The sequence below is a fragment of the Callospermophilus lateralis genome, chromosome 14 (genome assembly GCF_048772815.1).
Source record: "Callospermophilus lateralis isolate mCalLat2 chromosome 14, mCalLat2.hap1, whole genome shotgun sequence".
Classification (NCBI taxonomy): domain Eukaryota; kingdom Metazoa; phylum Chordata; class Mammalia; order Rodentia; family Sciuridae; genus Callospermophilus; species Callospermophilus lateralis.
In genome coordinates, this window is record NC_135318.1 from 105768122 (window position 1) to 105790566 (window position 22445).

Below are 22445 nucleotides of genomic sequence, written 5' to 3' on the forward strand. Positions count from 1 at the left end.
CCTGGCTGTTGTCTCTAGATGGAAACAGGCTACTGTGGTAGATAGGAGCCCCAGCTCGGGGGATCCCCTCCTCCGCCTGTATGTGGTCACTTTGCTCCTCCTCCTCCGCAGCTCAACTGTGCTCTTTTTGCTAAAAATTACATTGCCTAACGAGGATTGCGAGATCCAAGCCAGCCTCAGCAAAAGCAAAGCACCAAGCAACTCAGTGAAACCCTGTCTCTAATGAAAATACAAAATAGGGCTGGGGATGTGGCTCAGTGATTAAGTGCCCCTGAATTCAATCCCCGGCACACCACCCCCCCCAAAAAAAAATTACTTTGCCTATTTGGCTTTTCTTTGGGGGGAGGAAGTTCTATACAAATTTTAAGATAGTTTTTTCTATTTCTGTGAAAAATACACTTAGATTTTTTTCATAGAGATAGCATTTAATCTGTAGATTACTTTGACAAATATAGTTATTATTATTAATAATAATAACTTTTTGCTTATCTGTATCCTCTTCAACTTATTTCAGTGTTTTATAGTCTCCAGTTTCCAGATCTTTCACCTCCTTTGACAAGTTTATTCCTAACTTAAAATTGTTTGTGTTTATCTGGGCACCACACTGTGGGGTGTGACTCTGTAGTACCAGCCATTCAGGAGGTTGAGGCAAGCGGATCTCTTTTTTTATGGGGGGGCGCGGGTACTGGCGATTGAACTCAGGGACACTCAATCACCGATACACATCTGTAGCCCTATTTTTTTATTTTATTTAGAGACAGGGTGTCATTGGGTTGCTTTTCAACTGTGTATGATAAATTTTCATCAACAATACTTGATTTGTATTTCAATTTCATAAAATTTAGGGTTGAGGGCTGGGGATGTGGCTCAAGCGGTAGCGCGCTCGCCTGGCATGCTTGAGGCCCGGGTTCGATCCTCAGCACCATATAACAACAAAGATGTTGTGTCCGCAAAATACTAAAAAAATAAATAAATAAATATTAAAATTCTCTCTCTCTCTCCCAATCTCTCACTCTCTCTCACTCTTTTTTTTTTTTTAGAAAACTATCATTTATTGATAAATTTAAGGTTCATTTATTGATAGATTTAAGGTGTAATACAGGTTTCCAAAAATGTGGCAGTGAGAATACCAGCATAAAAAAGAGAAAACTTGTGCTAAAAACAACCTGAATTCATCATTGGCAATATTACATAACAATCAAGGTCCTCACATACTAATGATTTCCACTTTGTCTATATTGCCAACCTCCCATGCATCAAAAAACACAAAATTAATATTATCAAAGTTGGGAAGGAATAAAGTACTTCAATAATTTTAAGATCATAATATTAGGAAAGTTTGGGAGATTTGCAAAATATATCCTACTCATCCATGTGTTGTACAATATCATTTCTAGTCATTTTTGCAGTGATCATTAATGAATAAAGAACAGATTTACAAGTTTATATAGCAGGGTATCTGGGTTCAACACAAAACTGTTACAAACTTTAGGTAAATACATGTTTCATAATCTCACTCTTAAAAAAAATTTTAGGGTTGAAAAGATAGATTCATTAAAATTAAATTAACTAAAGTTTAAAAAATAAAAAAACTAATTCATTAAAATTAAATAAAAAACTAAGCTGCTCAGTAGCACCAGGCACATTTCAAGTGCTGCTTGCCCTGTGTGGGTAGTGTTCTGGGCAGCACAGTGCTGAATGTTTCTATTGCTTGTTGTTCATACATTCAACCTGAACAGACAATAAATAGCAGGATGCTTCCTACAGTAATCCATGTGGCTGAAGGAAAACCCAAAAAGCACAGCATTCCAGAAGGTAAAAAAGCAGTTTTAAAGAGAGAAGATCAATAACATCAAATGTTACAAAAAGATCAGAATGTATCATGTCTCAGAAATCTTGTCCTAACTCCAGGCCCCTATAATTTTCTTCTGCCTTACCCTTTACATACATATAGATCTGTGATCCACTTTGATCTTTTAAAAATCTTTTTTTTTTTTTTTTTGGTAGGTGTAGATGGACAGAATGCCTTTATTTTGTTTATTTTATGTGGTGCTGAGAATCGAACCCAGTGCCTTATGCAGGCTAGGCAAGCGCTCTGTCACTGAGCTACAGCTCCAGCCCTTGAGTTAATTTTTGTATTAAGTTGAAAGTCTATATCAAGAGGCTTTTCTGGGGGAGTGGCTGCTGATCGAACTGAGGACCTCATGTATTCTAAGCACATACTCTGCCATTTCCTTACCGCCGCCCTTTTTTTTTTTTTTTGTTATACAGATGTCTGATCTTTCCAGCAATGTTTATTGTTTTGTTTGCTTATAGCGATTTTAAAAAATAATGTAAATGCTATTATGTTTTAGATTTCAGCTTTCAGTTATACATTGGAGTGCAGAGAAATAAATTTGTTTTTGTGTATTGAAAAAGTCTTTAGAATTAGTTCCAAAAAGTTCTCTTTTGGAAGAAATGGTACAGGCAAAAGGAGGAACTAGGAAGCAAAGGAAGAGGCACAAAGTGGTGATTACTCCTTTTTTTTTTTTTTAATAGAATGGATATTTTTGTTAAATAATCATAAAAATTTTCTGTTTGGGGGGTGTTAGTTAAGACAAATGTTAGTTTTCTATGTCTATGAAAAATTCTGCTAGGAGCTTTTTTGGAAATGTGTTTATAGACCAGTACAGGGAGATTTCTATCTTTACTATGTCTTCTATTCCATAGTAATGATATATCTCTCCATTAATTAGATCTTCTTCAAACATACTAGCATTTTGTAATATTAAACATCTCATACATAGTGTACTTTTAGTTGTTTTCTGTGGTTGTTTTATTTATTTATTTATTTTTGGTACCAGAGATTGAACCCAAAGGAGCTCAACCACTGAGCCATATCCCCAGCCCCCACTACTTTTTTTTTTTAAAATAGGGTCTCCCTAAATTGCTTAGGGCCTTGAATTGCTGAGGCTGGCTTTGAACTTGTAATCCTCCTGCTCAGCCTCCCAAGCGACTGGGATTACAGGTGCGCATCACTGTGCCCACTCTTATAGCAGTTTTTTTTTTAAATCATACAAATGTTATTGTATTTTAGATTTTAGCTTTCTATTGTACTTTAATAGTATAAAAAGCACATTTTACTTTTGTGTGTTGAACTTGTATCCTGTGATATTATTAAACTCACCTATTCTAGGGGGGTTTTGTTTGTGTTTTGGCAGTATGAGACATTGGACATAGGGCCTCACACATGCACTACTACTGAGCCTTATCCCCAGCCCCTTTTCTAAGAGATATTTTGTAGGTTTTGGGGTTTTACACATAGGAAATAGTTTTATGTCTTCCTTTCTAATCTTTATGCCTTTTATTCATTATCTTGCCTAACTTTAATATCTAGGACTTATTGTACAAAGGCTAGTGAGAGAGGACATTCTCTCCTATTTCATAATTAAATTAGTTGTAGATATTTTATAGATGTCTTTATTTTATAGATGCCTTTATTTTAAGGAATAGAAGTTTTCTTCTATTCCTTGCTTGCAGTTTTTCATAATGATGAACCCTGAGTTACGTCAATATTTTTTTTGCATCAATTGATATGATGTAATTTTTCTTCTTTAAGTTGTTAATATGGTCACATTGATTTTAGAATATTTTAGCATCCTTAAATTATCAGTATAAATCCTAGTTGTGATGTCTTTGTTCATTTATCGTGGTAAAACACATAATACAAGCTTTATTTTTAAGTGTACAATTCACTGTTATTATGTACATTCACAATATTTTCTGATCACCACCACTATCCACTTCCAAAGCTTCCTGATCATCTCAAATAGAAACCCTATATCCATTAAACAATAACTTCCCATTCTCTTCCTACAAACCTCTAGTAACCTCAATTATACTTTCTGTCTCTATGAATTTGCCTATCCTGGGCATCTCATAATAATGTCATATTTGATATAATATCTGTCATATTTGACTTAGTGTAACTTTTAAGGTTTGTTCATGATATACCACTGATGAGAATTTCATGGCTTTTTACAGCAGAATATGTGTTAACATTTTATATATTACCTGCTTCTATTTTTTAATATTTTTAAACTAAATATATTTTAGCGTAAATAAATAAATATTTTATACTTTTTATGGCAGAATTTGTGTTAACACTTTATATACTACCTGCTTCTATTTCCTAATATTTTTTGAGAATTTTTGCATCTAAGTTTTCCTGGAGACTTCCTCTTTGATACATGGATTATTTAGAAGTCTTGTTTAGTTTTCAAGTTATATTTCTTGTACTAATTCCTGGTCTACTTCCATTATGGTCAGAGAACATAGGTATTTTTAAGGTTTGTCTTGTAACAGTGGTCCACTTGATGCTTTGAATATAACCCTTGCTGCTCTGCCACTGTGGCTTATTTTTAAAATGGTGTTTCTTTCTCTTCCTCTCTCCCTGCTCCTCCCTAATCTCTCCCTTACCTAATCTCACGGGATTACCTTTCTTCCTCATCCTAGACAGAGTTAATCTTCCTTGAGTCCCTTGTGTTTCTCTTTTGGTAGTAAAAGCAATAAACCTTTTTCTCAAAACCGTATCATTACTGGATTGGCATGAGGGACAAGGATTAAACTTTTGGCAACAGTCTTACATAGTCTATTTTGGTGAACAGTTCTGTGTGCACTTGAAAACAATGTGTATTCTGCTGTCTGAGGTAGAGTGTTTTACAAAGTTCAATTAGATCCAGTTGGTTGGTAGTGTTGTTCGGTTTTCCTGTTCTTTGATGGTTTTCTAATAGTTCTTTCAATTACTGACAGGAGTATTGAGATCTCCTGACTATAATTTTGAATTTGTCTATCTCTCCCTTTAATTTTGTCAATTTTTGCCTTGTGAACTTAAAGTTCTGGTGTTAGATGAAAGCACATTTAGGATTGTTATGTCTCTTGGTGAATTGATGCTTTTATCATTATGTAATAACCTTTAACCCTGATGGTTTTCTTGGCTCTGAAATCTGCTTTATCTGATATGGCCACTCAAACGTTTTTTAAAAATATATATATATATATCTTTATTTTATTTATTTATTTTTAAATTTTTATTTATTTATGTTTATATTACAATTCTTAATATACCATTATACCATAATTTATCATATCTCTGATTATATATAAAGTATGTTGACAACAAATTCACATCTTCATACACGTATTTTTTATAATGATGAGGGTCTCCTTTCACCATCCATGCTATTCCCCTTCTCCCTCCCTTTCCCTCCCACCCCTATTCCCTATCTAGAGGTAATCTTCCTCCCTTGCTCTCCCTCCCAACCCCACTTTGAGTCACCCCCCTTATATCAGAGAAGACATTCAGCATTTGTTTTTTTGGGATTGGCTAACTTCACTTAGCATAATCTGCTCTAATGCCATCCGCCTATAGCACAAGAATTAAAACCAAGAATCAACAAATGGGATGGATTCAAACTAAAAAGTTTTTTTCTCAACAAAAGAAATAATATGTGAAGTGAACAGAGAGCCTATATCCTGGGAACAAATTTTTACCCCTCACATATCTGATAGAGCTCTAATCTCTAGGGTATATAGAGAGCTCAACAAGATAAGCACCAAAAAAACAAATAATCCAATCAATAAATGGGCCAAGGACCTGAACAGACACTTCTCAGAAGAGGATATACAATCAATCAACAAATATACGAAAAAATGCTCACCATCTCTAGCAATCAGAGAAATGCATATTAAAACTACTCTAAGATACCATCTCACTCCAGTAAGAGTGGCAGCCATTATGAAGACAAACAACAATAAGTGCTGGCGAAGATGCAGGGGGAAAAAAGGCACACTCATACACTGCTGGTGGGACTGCAAATTGGTGCAGCCAATTTGGAAAGTAGTTTGGCGATTTCTTGGAAATCTGGGAATGGAACCACCATTTGACCTAGCTATTCCTCTTCTCGGACTATACCCAAAGGACCTAAAAACAGCATATTACCAGGACACAGCCACATCAATGTTTATAGCAGCACAATTCACAATAGCTAAACTGTGGAGCCAATCTAGATGTCCTTCAGTGGATGAATGGATAAAAAAAATGTGGCATTTATTTATTTATTCTTAGGTAGTGCTGAGAATTGAACCCAGTGCCTCACACATACTAGGCAAGCCACAACCTCAGCATCAAACTCTTTTTTAAAATATATTTTTAGTTGTTGTTTTGGTTTGGATGTGAGGTGTTCCCCTAAAGCTCATGTGTGAGACAATGCAATAAGTTTCAGAGGAGAAATCATTGGGTTGTGAGAGTCTTAACCTTATCAGTGAATTCATCCTGGATGGAATTAACTGAGTGTAACTGGAGGCAGGTGGGGTGTAGCTAGAGGAAGTGATTAACTGGGGGCAAGGCTATGGGGCATATATTTTGTATCTGGAGAGTGGAGTCTCTCCCTTTTGCTTCCTGATCATCATGTGCGCCGCTTCCCACTGCCATACTCTTCCATCATGATGTTCAGCCTCACCTTGAGCCCTGAGGTTGAGCCTCTCTGTAGACTGAGACCTCTGAAAGCCTCCAAATAAAATTCTCCTCCTCTATAATTGTTCTGGGCAGTTCTTTTAGTCACATGGCAAAAAAAGCTAACTTAACCAGTTGTAGATAGACACAACACCTTTATTTTATTTATTTATTTTATGTGGTGCTGAGGATAGAACCCAATGCCTCACATGTGCTAAGCAAGTGCTCCACCACTGAGCTAAAACCCTGGCCCCTGACCACTCCCACTCTTTAAAAAAAATTTTTTTTTTGTAGTTGTAGATGAACAGAATTCCTTTATTTTATTTGTTTATTTTTTATGTGATAAGGATTGAACCCAATGCCTCACACATGCTAGGCAAGTGCTCTGCCACTGAGCTACAGCCCCAGGCCCCGCTCCCATTCTTGGTTAATATTTTATGGCATGTTTTTCTCATCCTTTATCTTTAATCTACATATATCACATTTAAAGCAAATTGCATGTAAACAAAATAACTCTGGATATTGTTTTTATACATTCTGACATCTTTTAATTATCAAGTTTATTTCTTTTGTATTTAATGTGATTATTGGTGTTTGACTATATATCATTTTATTATGTTTCTGTTTATCCCAGTTTACATGAACCTCTTCTAACTTTTTCCTGCCTTTTTTTTTGGTTTTTGGAATAATTTTTAGCATTGGGATTAATTTATTTATTGCTTTTGAAAATATTTCTTTGAATACTATGTTGATACTAAGGATTGCAAGTTATTTAAGTTTGTCAAGACTATTTAGGATGAATATATTACTATTTCAGGCGGAAATGTAGAAAAACAAACTATATACATACCTTTACCTTTACCCTCTTTATGTAACATTTACATGCATCATAAACTCCACTAATGTTATAATTTTTGCTTTCAACCATCATTTTATATATATATATGTCAATGTACCTTTATTTTATTTATTTATTTATATGAGGTGCTCAGAATTGAACCCAGTGCCTATACATGCTAGACATGCGATCTACCACTGAGCCACAACCCCAGTCCCAGCACCATTCTTAACAGCTCAAAGTGAAAACAACCTAAATGTCTATCTGCTGAAGAGCGAATTTTTTTTAAAAAGTAGTATAGTTATACAACAGAATTATATTATTATAAAAGGACTGAATACTGATACACATAAAAAAGAAACAAATCATAAAAGCCCACACTATATAATTTTGTTTTTATAAAATACCCAGAGTAGGCAAATTCAGAGACAGAAAGTAGACAAGTGGTTATGAAAGGAGGGGCAGAGAAGGGATGGGGGGAAATCGTGTGACTGCTACTATGAATGGGGCTCTTGTTGCGAGTGAGGTAAATGTTTTGTATAAGACTATGGGATGACTGTATAACATTGTGGAGTTGAAAAAAAATCTCCGAAAGAAGTTATATCCCATTTAGAATTCTTTTTTTCAGCACTGGGTATCAAACCCAGGCTCTTGCGCATGCTAGGGAAGCACTCTAGCACCAAGCTACACGCCAGCCGCACAAATACAGATATTTTTGTCAAGATAGGCAATCTTCCTGGTTAAATTCAGTCCACAAGTTCTAATCCTTCTTCAGCAGTCAATTAACAAAGTGTTTAGGTTATTTAGTTCTGTCTCACTTGGGTGCCACCCAGTGGCCAGTTAGGGACCATAGCATGTGTACATATTTGTTAGCAGGAATTGCCCAGTTCCATTCTCATAAGTCCTTGGTGTGTAAAACGGGATCCTATGGATCTATGCAGGAACCATTTAGGAAGGAGCCCAGGGGTTCATAACATAAAGTTTTTGCTTTCCTGAGCAACTCTTTCAAAAACCTCTCTGTTATTTTTGTTTGCGGGAACTTCTCTTATAGTCTTCCAATCAGAAAATTGAAGCTTTTTAATTACACCATAAGAGAGCTGGAGGACAGAGCTGGAGCAAAAGCAACATGGGTTGGTTGGGTCTCTTTGAGACCAGATCTAACTCTCTGGGCATGGGATAGAGGAGGCCTGGGCTAAGACTTCAAGTTCCAGAGGCTGCACCACAATAAATAAGGGTATTCATTTAGGGAAGAGGAGGCAAAACCAGTAAATCTAAATGATGGAGGCCTCAACTAAGGTGAGAGGGAAAGTGACAGAGCTTTCAACTTGGGAGGCCCTTCTAGCCTCCTTCCCTGCATGGCTAACTTCTATTTCTCACAAGGTACAGCTCCTCTAGAAAGCCTTCCCCGATCCCTGGAGTTCCTTCCGCTGCCGTATTAGTCCATCAGGATACTTCCTATATGGAGTTGTAATGGCCTGTCTTACTTTCCCTGGGAAGGAAAAGAAATGCCAAGACTCAAATCACACAGAGCCCCAGGAATCTCCCTGTTCAGGAAGTTTTAAGGCAAGTGAAGAGCCAAGGGATGACTGAACATTGGAAGGAAATGATCTGGCTACCAGCATCTTCCCAACATGCTACACATAGTGACTCAGGACTTGGTGAATTCTGTATTAAGACATGTATGTACTTTGCTAAAAATTGAAAAATAGCATGTATAATGAACAGAGCATGTTTTTATAATATTGCATAAATATTTTGACCTTCATATATATTCTTCAACTATGTCATTCAAATTAAATGATATACAACAGATTATTGTTAATAACTATGAACATTTATTAAGCACCAAGAGTACACTGCAATGGTTGCTATATAAAAACATAATTATTGATATAGTTCCCTGCCATTGAGCTTACAATCTAAAATGAAATACAGAATGCTTATAAGCCTATCTCAAATTTTCCTTATCTGAGAAATGGTTATTTTGGCAAATGGATGAGGCAAAATGACCTATTATTTCAGGTACAATGTTAATAAGGCTTTGAACATTATCCATAGAATATTTTACTCATATTACATTAGGCTTGCTAAGAAAAAAGAGCACACTGAAACTTGGCAAGAGCAATGAATTATTTCAGATTGCCTTGTAGGACTTTGTTTTAAACAAAGAGCTGCTTATTGGCCTGAGTTTTTCAGCAGCCAAGGAAAGTCCAATGTAAAATATGAACTGGATCAAGTTTATCTTCTATTTCACTTAAAACTTCAATTTCTTCCTCCTTCCCATGCATAAGGGCTCCAATGATACCCCTATCAAGGAAGAAAACACTGTATCTAGATACTATAAAGTACTAGAGGTCTAATAAGTTGAACTTTGGGAAATATTGTTAATTCATATTTTAAAGGAGGACTAAGCGAAGATAGCAGTGGACCTCTGGCTATCGGAGGTACCTGGCTATGTATGACATGTAAACAAAGGCAATAGAGTTCAGTCCACATATCTTCAAAGTGATTAAGAATACACATAAACGAGGGCTGGAAATGGAATTCAATGTTACAGCACTTGACTAGCATATGCAAAGCACTGGAGAGCAGCCACTGTAGTCCTTGTGCTGGGCCTTGTGACTTCACCAGAAAGAATTCAAACGAAACAGAGTAGTAAGCAAAAAGTTTAATAGAGTGAAAGGAGAGGATTACCGAAAACACGATTCTCAAAAAGAAAAGAATAGGATTACCATATAATCTAGCAATCTCAGTTCTGGGTATAAATCTAAGAGAATTAATGGAATTCAATGTTACAGCACTTGACTAGCATATGAAAGTACTGGATTCAATCCCTAGTACCATACACACACATACAAAAGCTTGCTTTTCTGATTCATATTTCTAATGTAGGGGTATATACAAGACCCTATAGTATAAACTGTCCTATTTTGCCTATATGCATAGTATAATATTTAATAAATACTTTCAAGGTTTTCATTGCTGGTCATTATTAGCTGACAAAGGCACACCAATGGGATTTTGATTCTAGTCAAATGCAAAGATTGTTTTAAACTACTGAGCACATACAATCTTACAATGATATATTGATTACTTATTTTTGATCATTTATAATTCTTTTATCTCTAAAAGAACACTAAAAAATAAATTGGTTAAAAGTTATCAAAAACAGAAATAGAATTTATTCTGTAATATGCATGATCAAAATTTACTTCATGCATAATAACATTTTAATGGCAGAGTGGCAGCATCCTGAGATATTCTTTATGGCAAAGCAATATGTCAGCAATTTTTTGAAAAACCAGTAATTTCCTTCTAAAGGTCTATCTTGGCAACTTTCCTTTTAAATAATACAGCAGCAACAACATTTTAAAAATGCTCATAAAGCTTTATATAACAAGTTTATCCAAAAAGAAAGGACCAGAAATTTCAGGATAATTTTTTTAAATAAAATAGAATAATTCACTAATTTTGACCTAAAAGTGATATTAAAACATCCCTCTTGCAGTTTAAGAGTACTATTTTATAATTTATACCTCCTACTTACAGTAGATAAATCCAATTGATCATGAGATTTGAGATGGAAAATCTGAACATAAACATCATTCTTGTCTAATAAGATGACAGGAATTGATATCTATAGGCTTTCTCCAAAAGTGAGGGAAAAAACTTTTTAAGTTAACTGTGATAAGTGAATTTGAGTTTACCAATCTCAGACAATGCACTTATTTTTAGCTTTTAGTTGGTATTATATGAAATAGCTATAATTCCTGATTAAAGTGTATTTTCTAAGGCAAAGCAAGTTTGATTATGTATGAAGCATATGTATTAGCATGATTATAAAGGAAATATATGACCAATACATACACATCCTTTTTTTTTTCCTTCTTGTTTTGCAGTGGTGGGGACTTAACCCAAGGCCTCATGCATGCTAGGCAAGTGCTCTCCCACTGAGCTGCATCCCCAATCCCACATTCACTTTTCTTAAGTGATACATTCCAAGCTACATAAAATTTAATTTCATATCCTATTTGAAGAATACGTGTTTTGACATTAAGCTTAGAAGCATAATTGATGTAACGTGTTAAAAATACTTTATTTTTCCAATATTATAAAGTATGTTGTATTTTCAGATACCTGGTGTCATTTTTTTCCAGAAAAATTTAAATGTATACTACTAGCTAGCTACAACTATGTATTAAGTAAATTATAGAGAGGAAGAGCTCACAAACAAAATAGAAAAATAAGCATGATAATTATTGCATTTACCAAAAAAACAAAACAAAACAAAAAAAAAACAAGTAGTTCTGAACCCACTTGTTTCTTGTCTTGGTAATGTGTATACTCATTTTATAGCTACCAGCTTGATAAACATACTAAGACTTGCTTTTCTTGGGTGGTTATTTTTCTTCCCAATATCCTCTCCAACAGCAGTGGGAGGCAATTTTGACCACAAAGTAAAACAATGTTTATATTTGTTTTAAAAAAAATTGAGTCAGGTAAAAGCCCACTCCTTTCATTTTGAACAGTTATGCATCACTTTGGAACCTTAATTAAAATTTAACATTTAACCATGTGGGTTTTTTCGCTATATAGTCAATATATCAATAAACTAATATGGGTGAATAGGCAAATCTTAATTTCATCCGTGTTTTAAACATGATTATATTACTTTTTGAATGAGACAGAAGAGACGAAGAAAACTATTCTCTCAACAGCTTTGCAATACACAGTTTTAAATAAGGGTGGATCAACTCAAGTAACATTGGTAATCTCATCTTTGTATAGAAAAGAAAAAGTATAATGAAGTTATTTCCTTCCTAAGGTCTCAGCTAGTTTCTTAAGTCTTTTCTTCAGCTCCAGTGGAAATTTCTCATAGCACTTCTTACAGACTGGCTTCATGTCAAACTCCACAAATTTATTCCTAAAGAAAATGATTAATATATATGAAAAATATATTAGTGGAAATATAATAAACACAGACATAAATAATGTGAAATAATTCAGTTAGACTAAATAAAGACACTATATGATAATATCTATAGTCATATGAATAAGGAACTATAACTCCAATCTTAATTCTTACTGTGATAAATGTAAAAATTCACATTATCAGTTTAAAACAACAGTCCTTAAATTTGTTCCTATACATCTATCTGAATAACACAGAATATATATTACATTTTACTTAGTACTAAGTAAACAGGAAAATTAAGGTAAACATAATTTAGATAAGCAAAGTCAATCGCATTTTAAAGTACCACGAGACCTTAAAGAATAAATTTATTTAAAGCAAATTGGTTTTTATAATGTGAATGAATTCTTTATTTGAGGCAAAATAACCTTACTTAGTACTTTAAATTAGCTCTAAGTTTTCATCTTTCTTGGTATAAAATGCTTTTTTCATCCTACCCGCCAACAATAACAAAAATCTCACCTTAAATCTTTTTTTTAATTATTTTAAATCATAATGGGTTAATTAATTTAGTTGTCTGACAAAATGTTGGGGAGGGAGATAAAGTTTTTAATCACTCTTAAGGAACACAAAGGTAATCAGGTCTCCCTCAGATATTTCATAATTGGTGGTTGTATGGAAAACTCGATTCTTTTTTTAAAAGCTAAGACAAATACATATGACCAATTTATTTGTAAAAAGGCCTCTGGACCACCTGTAATATACTTCCAATAGGAAGTACAGTAGCTTATTCCTATTGGAATATAGGCTGTTTAATTTTGAGTTAAAAATACATAACCTTATAACTTAATTCGTAATTATGTATTTTTAATTCGTAAAATTAAGTTATAAGGTTATGTATTTTTAACTGTATATAAATCTGTAAAATTATATTTAGAAAACATCGGCAGAACAAGCCTAATGGTGCATTGTCATCTATTACAAACATAAAATCTGCTGATAGAGTTCTTACCATTTTTTTTTTAGTTGTATCTGGACATAATGTCTTTGTTTATTTTTATATGGTGCTGAGGATTGAACCCAGTGCCAGGCAAGTGCTCTACCATTGAGCTACAACTCCAGCCTCTTTTTACAGTACTTTTAAAGTACACTAGTCTTGGTTCAGGGTAATTTTATTTATTTATTTAAAATATTTTTATTAATTGTTGATGGACCTTTATTTTATTTACTTATTCATATGTGGTGCTGAGAATAGAACCCAGTGCCTTACAGGTGCTAGGCAAGCACTGAACCACTGAGCCACAACCCCAGCCCCAAGGGTAATTTTAAAGAGCAATGTTAATAACAAAGCTAATTCCAATCCTCACACTTAAAATGAAAATGTTTCTATTTTTAGAATACTAAAGTAGGAATTATTTTCCAGCTGTGCTTCAAAAGAGACACTATGTTGATGGTAATTCAAATGTTACATTTCAACTGGCAACTCAAATGCTTCAAGGAGCTACAGTTTGATTTAAATAGTATGATTAAGTTACAGTTTGATTTAAATAGTATGATTAAGTTAAAAACTTATTCTAAAATCTTGTAACAAAAACTATTAAAACTGTCATTTTTTTAAAAGTTTAAATTTTTCCTGCTTTCAGAGAAACTATTTAGTATGCATTCCATCATTTTAAGTTTACACTTGCATTTTAATTCCTCTATATAAGGAAACATGAAAACTGAAACAATGAAAAGTTTTTAGAGCTCAAAACGATGATAACCTTGAGGGGAAAATGAAACAAATGTACTTAGTAATTCGACAGACAGAATGACAAAGATTGAAATACTACCCATAAAAATCAGGGATCAAAAAGTTTGGAAACTTCGAGGATATGCATTCATGAATAGAGTGCACGGGCACTATGTGAAAGCACACTTTCAACCACCACAGAGAGAAGATGCCTCACTGTGTGACACAGACTTGCTTAATGTGAAACATGCAGAAGAGAACTGAATACAGAACTTAGAACACATGTGGTTTTAAAATTATCAAACAATACTTATAGTTTCTCAAATTAAATTATTTAAGGCAAAGAAACTAAAGATCAGGATTTTAAAAGCTGTGGTTATTAGACAAAAATATTTTCAAATTTTTCCCATTATTGAAAGATTGGAACTCTTTCCCTTGAAAGAAATGATATCTATGCTATACTGTGATTTTAAAAAAAGAGATGAATCTACAGATTAAGGGAAAGATATGTGCACAAGCTGGTTTAAATATGCATCTTAATAAGCTTTATAATATTTTATAATAATTAATAAGCTTTTTAATAATTAAGCCAAAGGATCAACTCCATATAAGACAAATAGTTGTATTTCAGTCTCTGATGGCTACAAAAACATGCCAAAAAGAAAAAGGGAAAGGAGGGGAAAAAAAGCAAAAGCAAAAGACATAACAGAACAAAAACATTCTGAAGGACTAACCAAAGAAGAAAGTAGTGAAAATGATGATAGAAGGGACAGAAAAGTTTACAAACAGACTGGCTTTTTCTTTTTCTGCTTGTCCTTATCCTTTGCTTCTCTCTCCCGTTTGGCAAGTCGCCTCTTAAATTCTTCTGGCATTTTCTCATAACAGTGTTTGCAGACTGGTTTTAGATCAATTTCAACAAACTTATCCCTTTGAACAGAACAAAGAAGGAACAGAAGAAAGAATACGGAACAATTAAAGGAAGAAACTTTACTTTCAGAAGATCTCAAGAGAAAGAAGAAATAAGAAATCAAATAATTCTTTTTAAATTCTAGGAATATTCTCTTAAGCATCACCCCAAAAGTTTCAGTCTTAAGATTCACACTACACCACTTCAGAGCCTTACTTGAGTGTTAACTTGGTGTTGCAGGTGGAACAGGCAAAGCAGCTCACACACCAGGCCTTGTTAAGGGCAGAGACCACTAGAGAGAGAGAGAGAAAGAGAGAGAGAGAGAAATCTCATCATTTGGAAATACATTGCTACAGGAAGCAGAAGAGCTTCTATAAACTCCGGAATAGAGCTAAGGCAATTCCTAAGGCACTTGAATGAGGGCCTCAACAACCTTTTTCTTGAGAGTTTCTTCTTAAAAAAGAATCAAACAGTTGAAAAGCTAAGTGCCATTAAATAAAGTGCTTTGAATCAACCCATTTTGTTAATTTAGTAGGTCTATTTTTCATATTATTAAAAAAAGATACAGACTATGTATTTATGTCTTCCATGATTTAGGCTTCAACTCAGGAAGATTACTGCTGCCTTTTCCAATCCTTATAGTTAATTTTTCTTTAAATATTTTTGAGTTATACATGGACACAGTATCTTTATTTTGTTTGTTTATTTATTTATTTACGTGGTGCTGAGGATCAAACCCAATGCCTCACATGTCCACTGAGCCACAACCCCAGCCCTAATTTTTCCTTTTCCTTAAGAATCTGTGAGGTATTCAAATGGTCTGAACTATGTCTTTACATTAAAGATTGGGTCCCTTCAGTTCAGTGGACAGTGCAGCAACCTGTATGCTCATTTATGTTGCTCAGACAAATTTTTTTGGCACAGTGTTTGCAAGCTAGTGCACTGTCTGCTATGTTTTTGTCCCTACCACTGTTGGTTCAAGAAATACAAACCAGATAAGTTAACTTTAAAAGATCCAGACATTAAGTTTTTTTGCCAGTAGGAGTCTTTCATTCTAAGTTAACAATAAACAACAACAACAACAAAAAAAAAAACAGCTTCCTTTGATAGCTTCCTTCACTTCTCATGTAGAAGGAATTAATTTATGGGGGGGTTGAATTCAGGGGCACTTGACCACTAAGCCACATCCCCAACCCTATTTTCTATTTTATTTAGAGACAGAGTCTAACTGAGTAGCTTGGCGCCTTGCCATTGCTGAGACTGGCTTTGAACTCAGGATCCTCCTGTCTCAGTCTCCACAGCCATGGAAACTTTTATTTATTTATTTAAAAAAAATTTAAAAATATACATATATTTTTAGTTGTAGTTGGACACAATATCTTTATTTTATGTATTTTTATGTGGTGCTGAGGTTCAAACCCAGCGCCTTGCATGTGCTAGGCAAGTGCTCTACTGCTGAGCCACAACCCCTGCCCAGAAACCTTATTTTTAATGGTACTAAAGATTTTTCTAAACTGCCCATTTCACAAACTACATATGAACAATGTTTCAGAAAATATTTCCTGAGTTAAGTGATGTCTGCCGAGAACCATGAAGCATACTGAAAACAGGATTGTTTAAAACCCTGTCAGGAAGTCTGTGGAAGAATGGTGCAAGTGAGTATTAGCAAACACAGCTGCTTCCTCTTTGTTTCAGTCAATCAGCCCTGCCTAATTACCACCATACAAGGGTGATAAGTTCTAGTTACATCTGCAGACAACTGCCAGGTTTTAGCATGTACAGGGTTAAAGTGACTCTTCCTAATTGTTACAGCAGATTAAACTGTTCCAAGTAAATATGCCAGAGCATCCAGAGAATAGCTGTTCCAGAGGGCCTGCCAGGAACAGCTTTCACAATTACACGTTTAACAACACTGTGGCAGTGGCCTAAAGTACATAAATGAGTAACAAATCCAACTCTTAGATATCATCATCTCTCTGCTACAGTTTAAATCGGAAATATTCCAAAGACAGAGAAAAAGTAACTGATGATAACATCACAAACAGTAACAATCATCAACCTCTTTAAATTTTACATTACCCAAGTGTTTTTGTGTCAAATGGTGCATATAAAACCTACAGATGCTTACCATCACCTTCTATAACACGGTTGCAGTGGAAACAAACATCACCAAATAGCTGAAAATTTTTAAAAAGTTCAAGATATGGGTTAGAATTAAGTTTTCGAACAATGAACATTCAATATAATTTCAGTTCTTTCTATAACTTAAATAGCTGGTTACCTAAGTTCAGACTTTACAGAAAATCAGCAGAAGTTTCTTTACTAGTTTTTACTTCTTACAATGTAAATGATTTACTTTTCATCACTTAAGAAAAATCTTTTTAGATGATAAAACAATTAATGAAAAATACTAGAATTTTTGAGTCCAAGTGGATGAGAAATGGATAAATCAGTGTACCTACAGATAGAAAAGAATGGTGGGTTCTTGCTCAAGCAGAATGCTGAGGGCTGACTGAGGGAGGAGCACATAGGGGCTGGACAACTATCATTTTTAACCTGAGCAGGCAAGAATCACAAAGGGGTGCCAAATCTTGGGGGAGTTTTGATGAAGAACAGGTCCTAAAGTGGTTGTCCACAGACTGCTTATTAGATGCAAGGGAAAGGGGAAACAGCAATTTACAGTACAGCCAGCATCATGCCTAGGGGGTCGCCATCAGGTAGCAATGGGTCCTGAGGAGGACACTCTGTCATTGCAGTGTCCTCGCCAACAGCACACCACTTCAATCTAATCAAAAAGAACCAGCAAATGAGTCTATTAAAGGCTCTAGAAATGTTCCAGCATTGAGGAAGCTAAAGAAACACAAAAACCCTAGACTGTGTCTAGTCTTAATAGGAAATATATGCTAAAAGTATATTTTCAGGCCACGTGAGAAAATGGAATAAATGTGTTAAAGTATTGTATCAACACTCATAATTATAGTTATGTAAGAGAGTTTAGAATTCTTGGACAACACACATGAAGTATTTAGGGGTAAAGGACCATGATGAATTTATCATCCAATGTGTTTTTATACACACACATATATGTATTTATATATATATATGAATATGTTGTTAAATATCAAGATCAAACATATGGGGGCTGGGGTTGTGGCTTGGCGGTAGAGCACTTGCCTAACACGTGCAAGGTGCTGGGTTTGATCCTCAGCACCACATAAAAATAAATAAATAAGATAAAAGTATTGTGTCCAACTACAACAACAAAAAATAAATAAATAAAAAGATCAAACCTATGTAATGATCAAGCAAATGGTGAATATGAGTAAAAGATATACAGGTATTCTTTGTATTTTTAGTTCACAACTTTTCTGAGTCTGAAATTATTTCCCAAAAAGTTAAAAAACATATCTCTGCAGACCAATGTATATTTTCCAAGAGGTTTTCTTTAGCTAAAATATTGATTAGCTTGAATTCATAAAAGTACATCTAGTATCCAACAAATGTGATCAATACCTGGTTATAGTGGGTTTCACAATATGCCAAGCCCTTCCTCTCATAATGGCGATGTCCAAGAAATGGTTTTTCACACTTGGCACAAACAAAATGCTGAAAAAAATTAATACAAGTAATCAATAAATTGCCATGTTATATTGATCTAACAGTGTAACCTCAAAGTTAATCTATTCTCAGAGAAGATATATGATCAACAATAGAATGACTTAATGCAGGTGTCTGTGAGTTTTTGATAAGTTACTTTAAGACACAGCCTCAAACAACACAAAATGAACATCTTGTGTCCATAATAGAAGAACAGCTGCTGGATATGAACCATGACACAGATTGCCTCAAAAGAAGGCAAGATGCACATCCCACATCATTACTCACAGACCACAACAGCAGTGTGTATTCTGTGTTCTTCAACTATCTTTAAAATGCTCATATTAAACCTTTAGAATCTCTTAATCTTGCTAGCATGCCTGAGCCATGGAAATTCAAAATACTGACTACCCCTGCCATTTAGCACTCACCTCCACATGCCACTGTTTACCCATGGCATTTACTACTCGTCCCTCAATGGGTCGCCGGCAGGCACCACAGATGGGGACTCCCATCTTATCATGGCATGGCAGGCAGTATAGTTCCCCTTTCAGCTCCCGGGCATCAGCAGTCAGCTCTTTCCTGTCCATGAGAAAGATACCCAAGTGAATACTACTACTAAGAGAAAACAGGCAATCAATATGACTAACACACTTTTTAGAAGGTTTTAAAATATATTACTATAATACTTCCTAGTAACATTTTCCCTCTTAGAGGCGATCAGAGTAACCTGAATTAATAGCTTGAATAGGTTTCATATTATTATCAAAACATCACCATCTCTTGTTATATTGTGTATGAACATGTAGCAACAAATCCCACCATTAAATATAATTATAATGCACCAATGAAAAATTTGGAAAAAAATCAAAATCTTTATAGTAATACTAAGATACATCCAATTTATCATATTATACATCTACATACTATCACAGCATATTTTTTATTTCCTTGTCATAGTATCACACTTACAGTTCATTTTTATTCCTTAAAAATTACAGTAGTGATTTCCAGAGTGAGCAGACTCAATACTACCTCTTCATACAGTGAGAAATTTAGAGACCAGTTCCATTTACTAACAATCATTGAAATTATAACAAGGTGTTTAGAACATAGTTCATTGTAAACTTAGGTCAATGGAAAATAAACAACAAAATTTCCCCAATTTTCCTCTCCAAATGCTTAAGTTAGCTATTATTTTGTGCCAATAAACATTTAGCCAGAGATGGCCCCAATTAGCCAAATGGACTTGTTTGAAATTTATCTGTCCACCCCCCCCACCCAATCCAGTACTGGGTATTAAGCCCAGGGCCTTGTGGATGCGAGGCAAGCACTCCACCACTGAGTTATACTCCCATTTCTTAAAAAATTTTTTATTTTGAGACAGGATTTTGTTATGTTGCCAAGCTCAGCCTCAAACTTATGATCTTCTTGCCTCAGTCTCCTGAGTAGCTCAGATTACATACAGGCTTGCACCATCCAGCTCAGCTTCATCTATTTTAAATAATTTTTTAGGAATAAAACTAATGAACAATGGGCAGATAAAAATCACACAAGAGAAAAGATATGCAAGAAAACTAGATAAGGCACAAAATAATAATTCAATTATAAAAAATAACTTGTCTGAACTTATACCACAAATTGTTTTATAAACTCTTAATCTACTGTCTTTCCTTTCTATTATAATTTAGCATGTAAGCTCATGTCGACTACAGTAACAAATCTTTTTTTTTTTTTTTTTAATATTTTATTTTTTAGTATTTGGCGGACACAACATCTTTGTCTGTATGTGATGCTCAGGATCGAACCTGGGCCGCACGCATGCCAGGCGAGCGCGCTACCACTTGAGTCACATCCCCAGCCCCAAAACAAATCTTTTTATATTAAATTTTTGTACTAAAGCTGGGCATGGTAACATAACACCTAAAGTCCCAGCTCCTTGGGAGGCTAAAGATGGAGGATCACTTGAGCCCAGCCTGGACAACATCTCGTCTTGGGGAGAAAAAAAAAAAAAATCAGAAAATTCACACCCTAAAAGTTTATCATGATTTTTAAAAATACCTTTATTTTACTTATTTATTTTATGTGGTGCTGAGGATCGAATCCAGGGCCTTGCAAGTGCTAGGCAAGTGCTCTACCACTGAGAAACAACCCCAGCCCTTATCATGATTTTTTGAAGACAAAAAATTAAATATAAATTTAATTTTGTATATTCAAAGACAGCACCCTAATTATCACAACTGCAAAAATTATGTGTATATAGAAAAAAGATCTTTTGATACTATATTGGAAAAACATAATGATAAAAACACTTTTACGGCTAAATGTGGATGTTTTAATGTGGACTGAATATCTGATGTAAAATTGTTGGTGATTTCCTTAGATATAATAAAAATATTATGATTCTATAAGAAAACGTCAGTATTCTTCAGAGAAGCATATTGAAAGTCATCAGGTCTAAAACTGGCTTTCAAACTGTTCATTAAAAAAAAAAAGTCAAGGCTATTGCATACGCACACACATACAAACACATGCAAACTGAGGGGAGAGTGCATATACTGCACACACTCAAGTGTGGCAGAACACTAACTGGTGAAACTAAAGGCAGAGTTTATGGGTGCTTGTTACATCACACTCATGACCTTTTGACAGGTCTAAAATTTTCCACAGTAAAATTAAAATGTGGAGAAAAATAATTCAGTTTGCTGGATGAAAAAAAATGTAAATAAATGTGATCTTTTATTTTGGTTTTACTGTTTATGCAATAAAAGGGAAAAAACCAGAATACCCGCAGTTGGCACAGTTGAAGTGGTCTGGGTGGTAAGGGTCATTCTTGAAGATCAAAGGCTGTTCGTCAATGATGGCATGGCATTTCTGGCAGATGTATTTTCCAAGGCCTCTGGCTTTCTCACGATTATGACAGGGGCGACATAAATGTCTAAATAGAAACAAAATGGAAACTTAAAGAGAAAGTATTTGTTTAAAAAATCTCTTCTGTGCTTAATGGAGCAGAATCACGCTACAGGAAAAAATTATTCCAACCCCAATAATCAGAGCTCCACCTGTGACCATGTTTGTACTGGCACATAGGCATACACAGCAGCTGTATGTGTCATATGAAAGTTGTTTCCCAGGGCACCAGATATCTAGCAGCATGGCAATGTTTTGGGTTCCCACACCCTTCAACAGCACCTCACATCCCACAGGCAAAATGCACATGACTTGCAATAGACACTTCAGCCACCCACATCCGACAAGGAAGGGAAACTCCTACCTGCCAGCATTCTTGACAAATCCAATGTCTGCCAGAACTTCCTGACAGAGGTCACAGCGGAAGCACTCAGGATGCCAGCTGTTATTCATGGCTTTGATAACTCGGCCAATGATGAACTCACCTGTGGGAAGTAACACAAAGGATGTTCAAAACTATTTGTTAAAAACTATCTACCAGAGTAAACACCATTTAGAAAAAAATGGTCTTTATTTCATCTGGGTCCTTGTTTTGGATTTTGTGGCCATATTTGGGGGCTGATTTATCATATATCTGAATCTGGCTTTCCTTTTAATATCCGGGGCTTTCTTGATACTGTTTGGTTATTTCTGGTCATTCTTGACACAGACAACAGAAATCCATAGCATCTTCTTCCTTTCCTTTTCTTTTGTGCTGGGATTGAACCTAGTACCTAGCACATGCTACCCTCTGAGCTAACACCCCAGTTCCTATTGTACATTTTCTTATAATCCATATTTAATTTCTTCCTTCATTAAACCTTTACAACATTCTGTTCAGTTTCTCTAACCCCTGGAAACGTTCTAGTAGAGCCATAAGCATGAATTGTCTTAAATACAAGTCAAGCATTTAAGTTCCTAAAATTCTCTACTCTTTTCTCTATAAAATTCAATTCTCTCAGGATCTGATACTTTTCTATTTGTTATATGTTAATAAGAAGGGAACAGATAAAG

At 34.8% G+C, this 22445-nt stretch overlaps 1 protein-coding gene across 7 annotated transcripts in view; it reads right to left on the minus strand.

Moving 5' to 3' along the window:
• Positions 1-9143: 9143 nt before the first annotated feature.
• Positions 9144-22445, minus strand: part of Lims1 (LIM zinc finger domain containing 1) — a 156912-nt gene continuing 143610 nt past the window's right edge. For 3 of the 7 annotated variants that reach the window (XM_076832586.2, XM_076832584.1, XM_076832582.1), the window contains exons 4-11: positions 21757-21877; positions 21271-21420; positions 18914-19064; positions 18399-18491; positions 17014-17062; positions 15102-15177; positions 14713-14905; positions 12172-12255 (exon numbers count right to left, since the gene is read on the minus strand). In XM_076832586.2, the coding sequence (XP_076688701.1) occupies positions 14758-14905; positions 15102-15177; positions 17014-17062; positions 18399-18491; positions 18914-19064; positions 21271-21420; positions 21757-21877 (788 nt within the window). In that variant the 3' untranslated portion in view covers positions 12172-12255; positions 14713-14757. Of the gene's footprint in view, positions 12256-14712; positions 14906-15101; positions 15178-17013; positions 17063-18398; positions 18492-18913; positions 19065-21270; positions 21421-21756; positions 21878-22445 lie in introns of those variants that run through there. The other 4 variants (XM_076832585.2, XM_076832583.2, XM_076832587.2 and 1 more) reach the window with 3 other exon arrangements.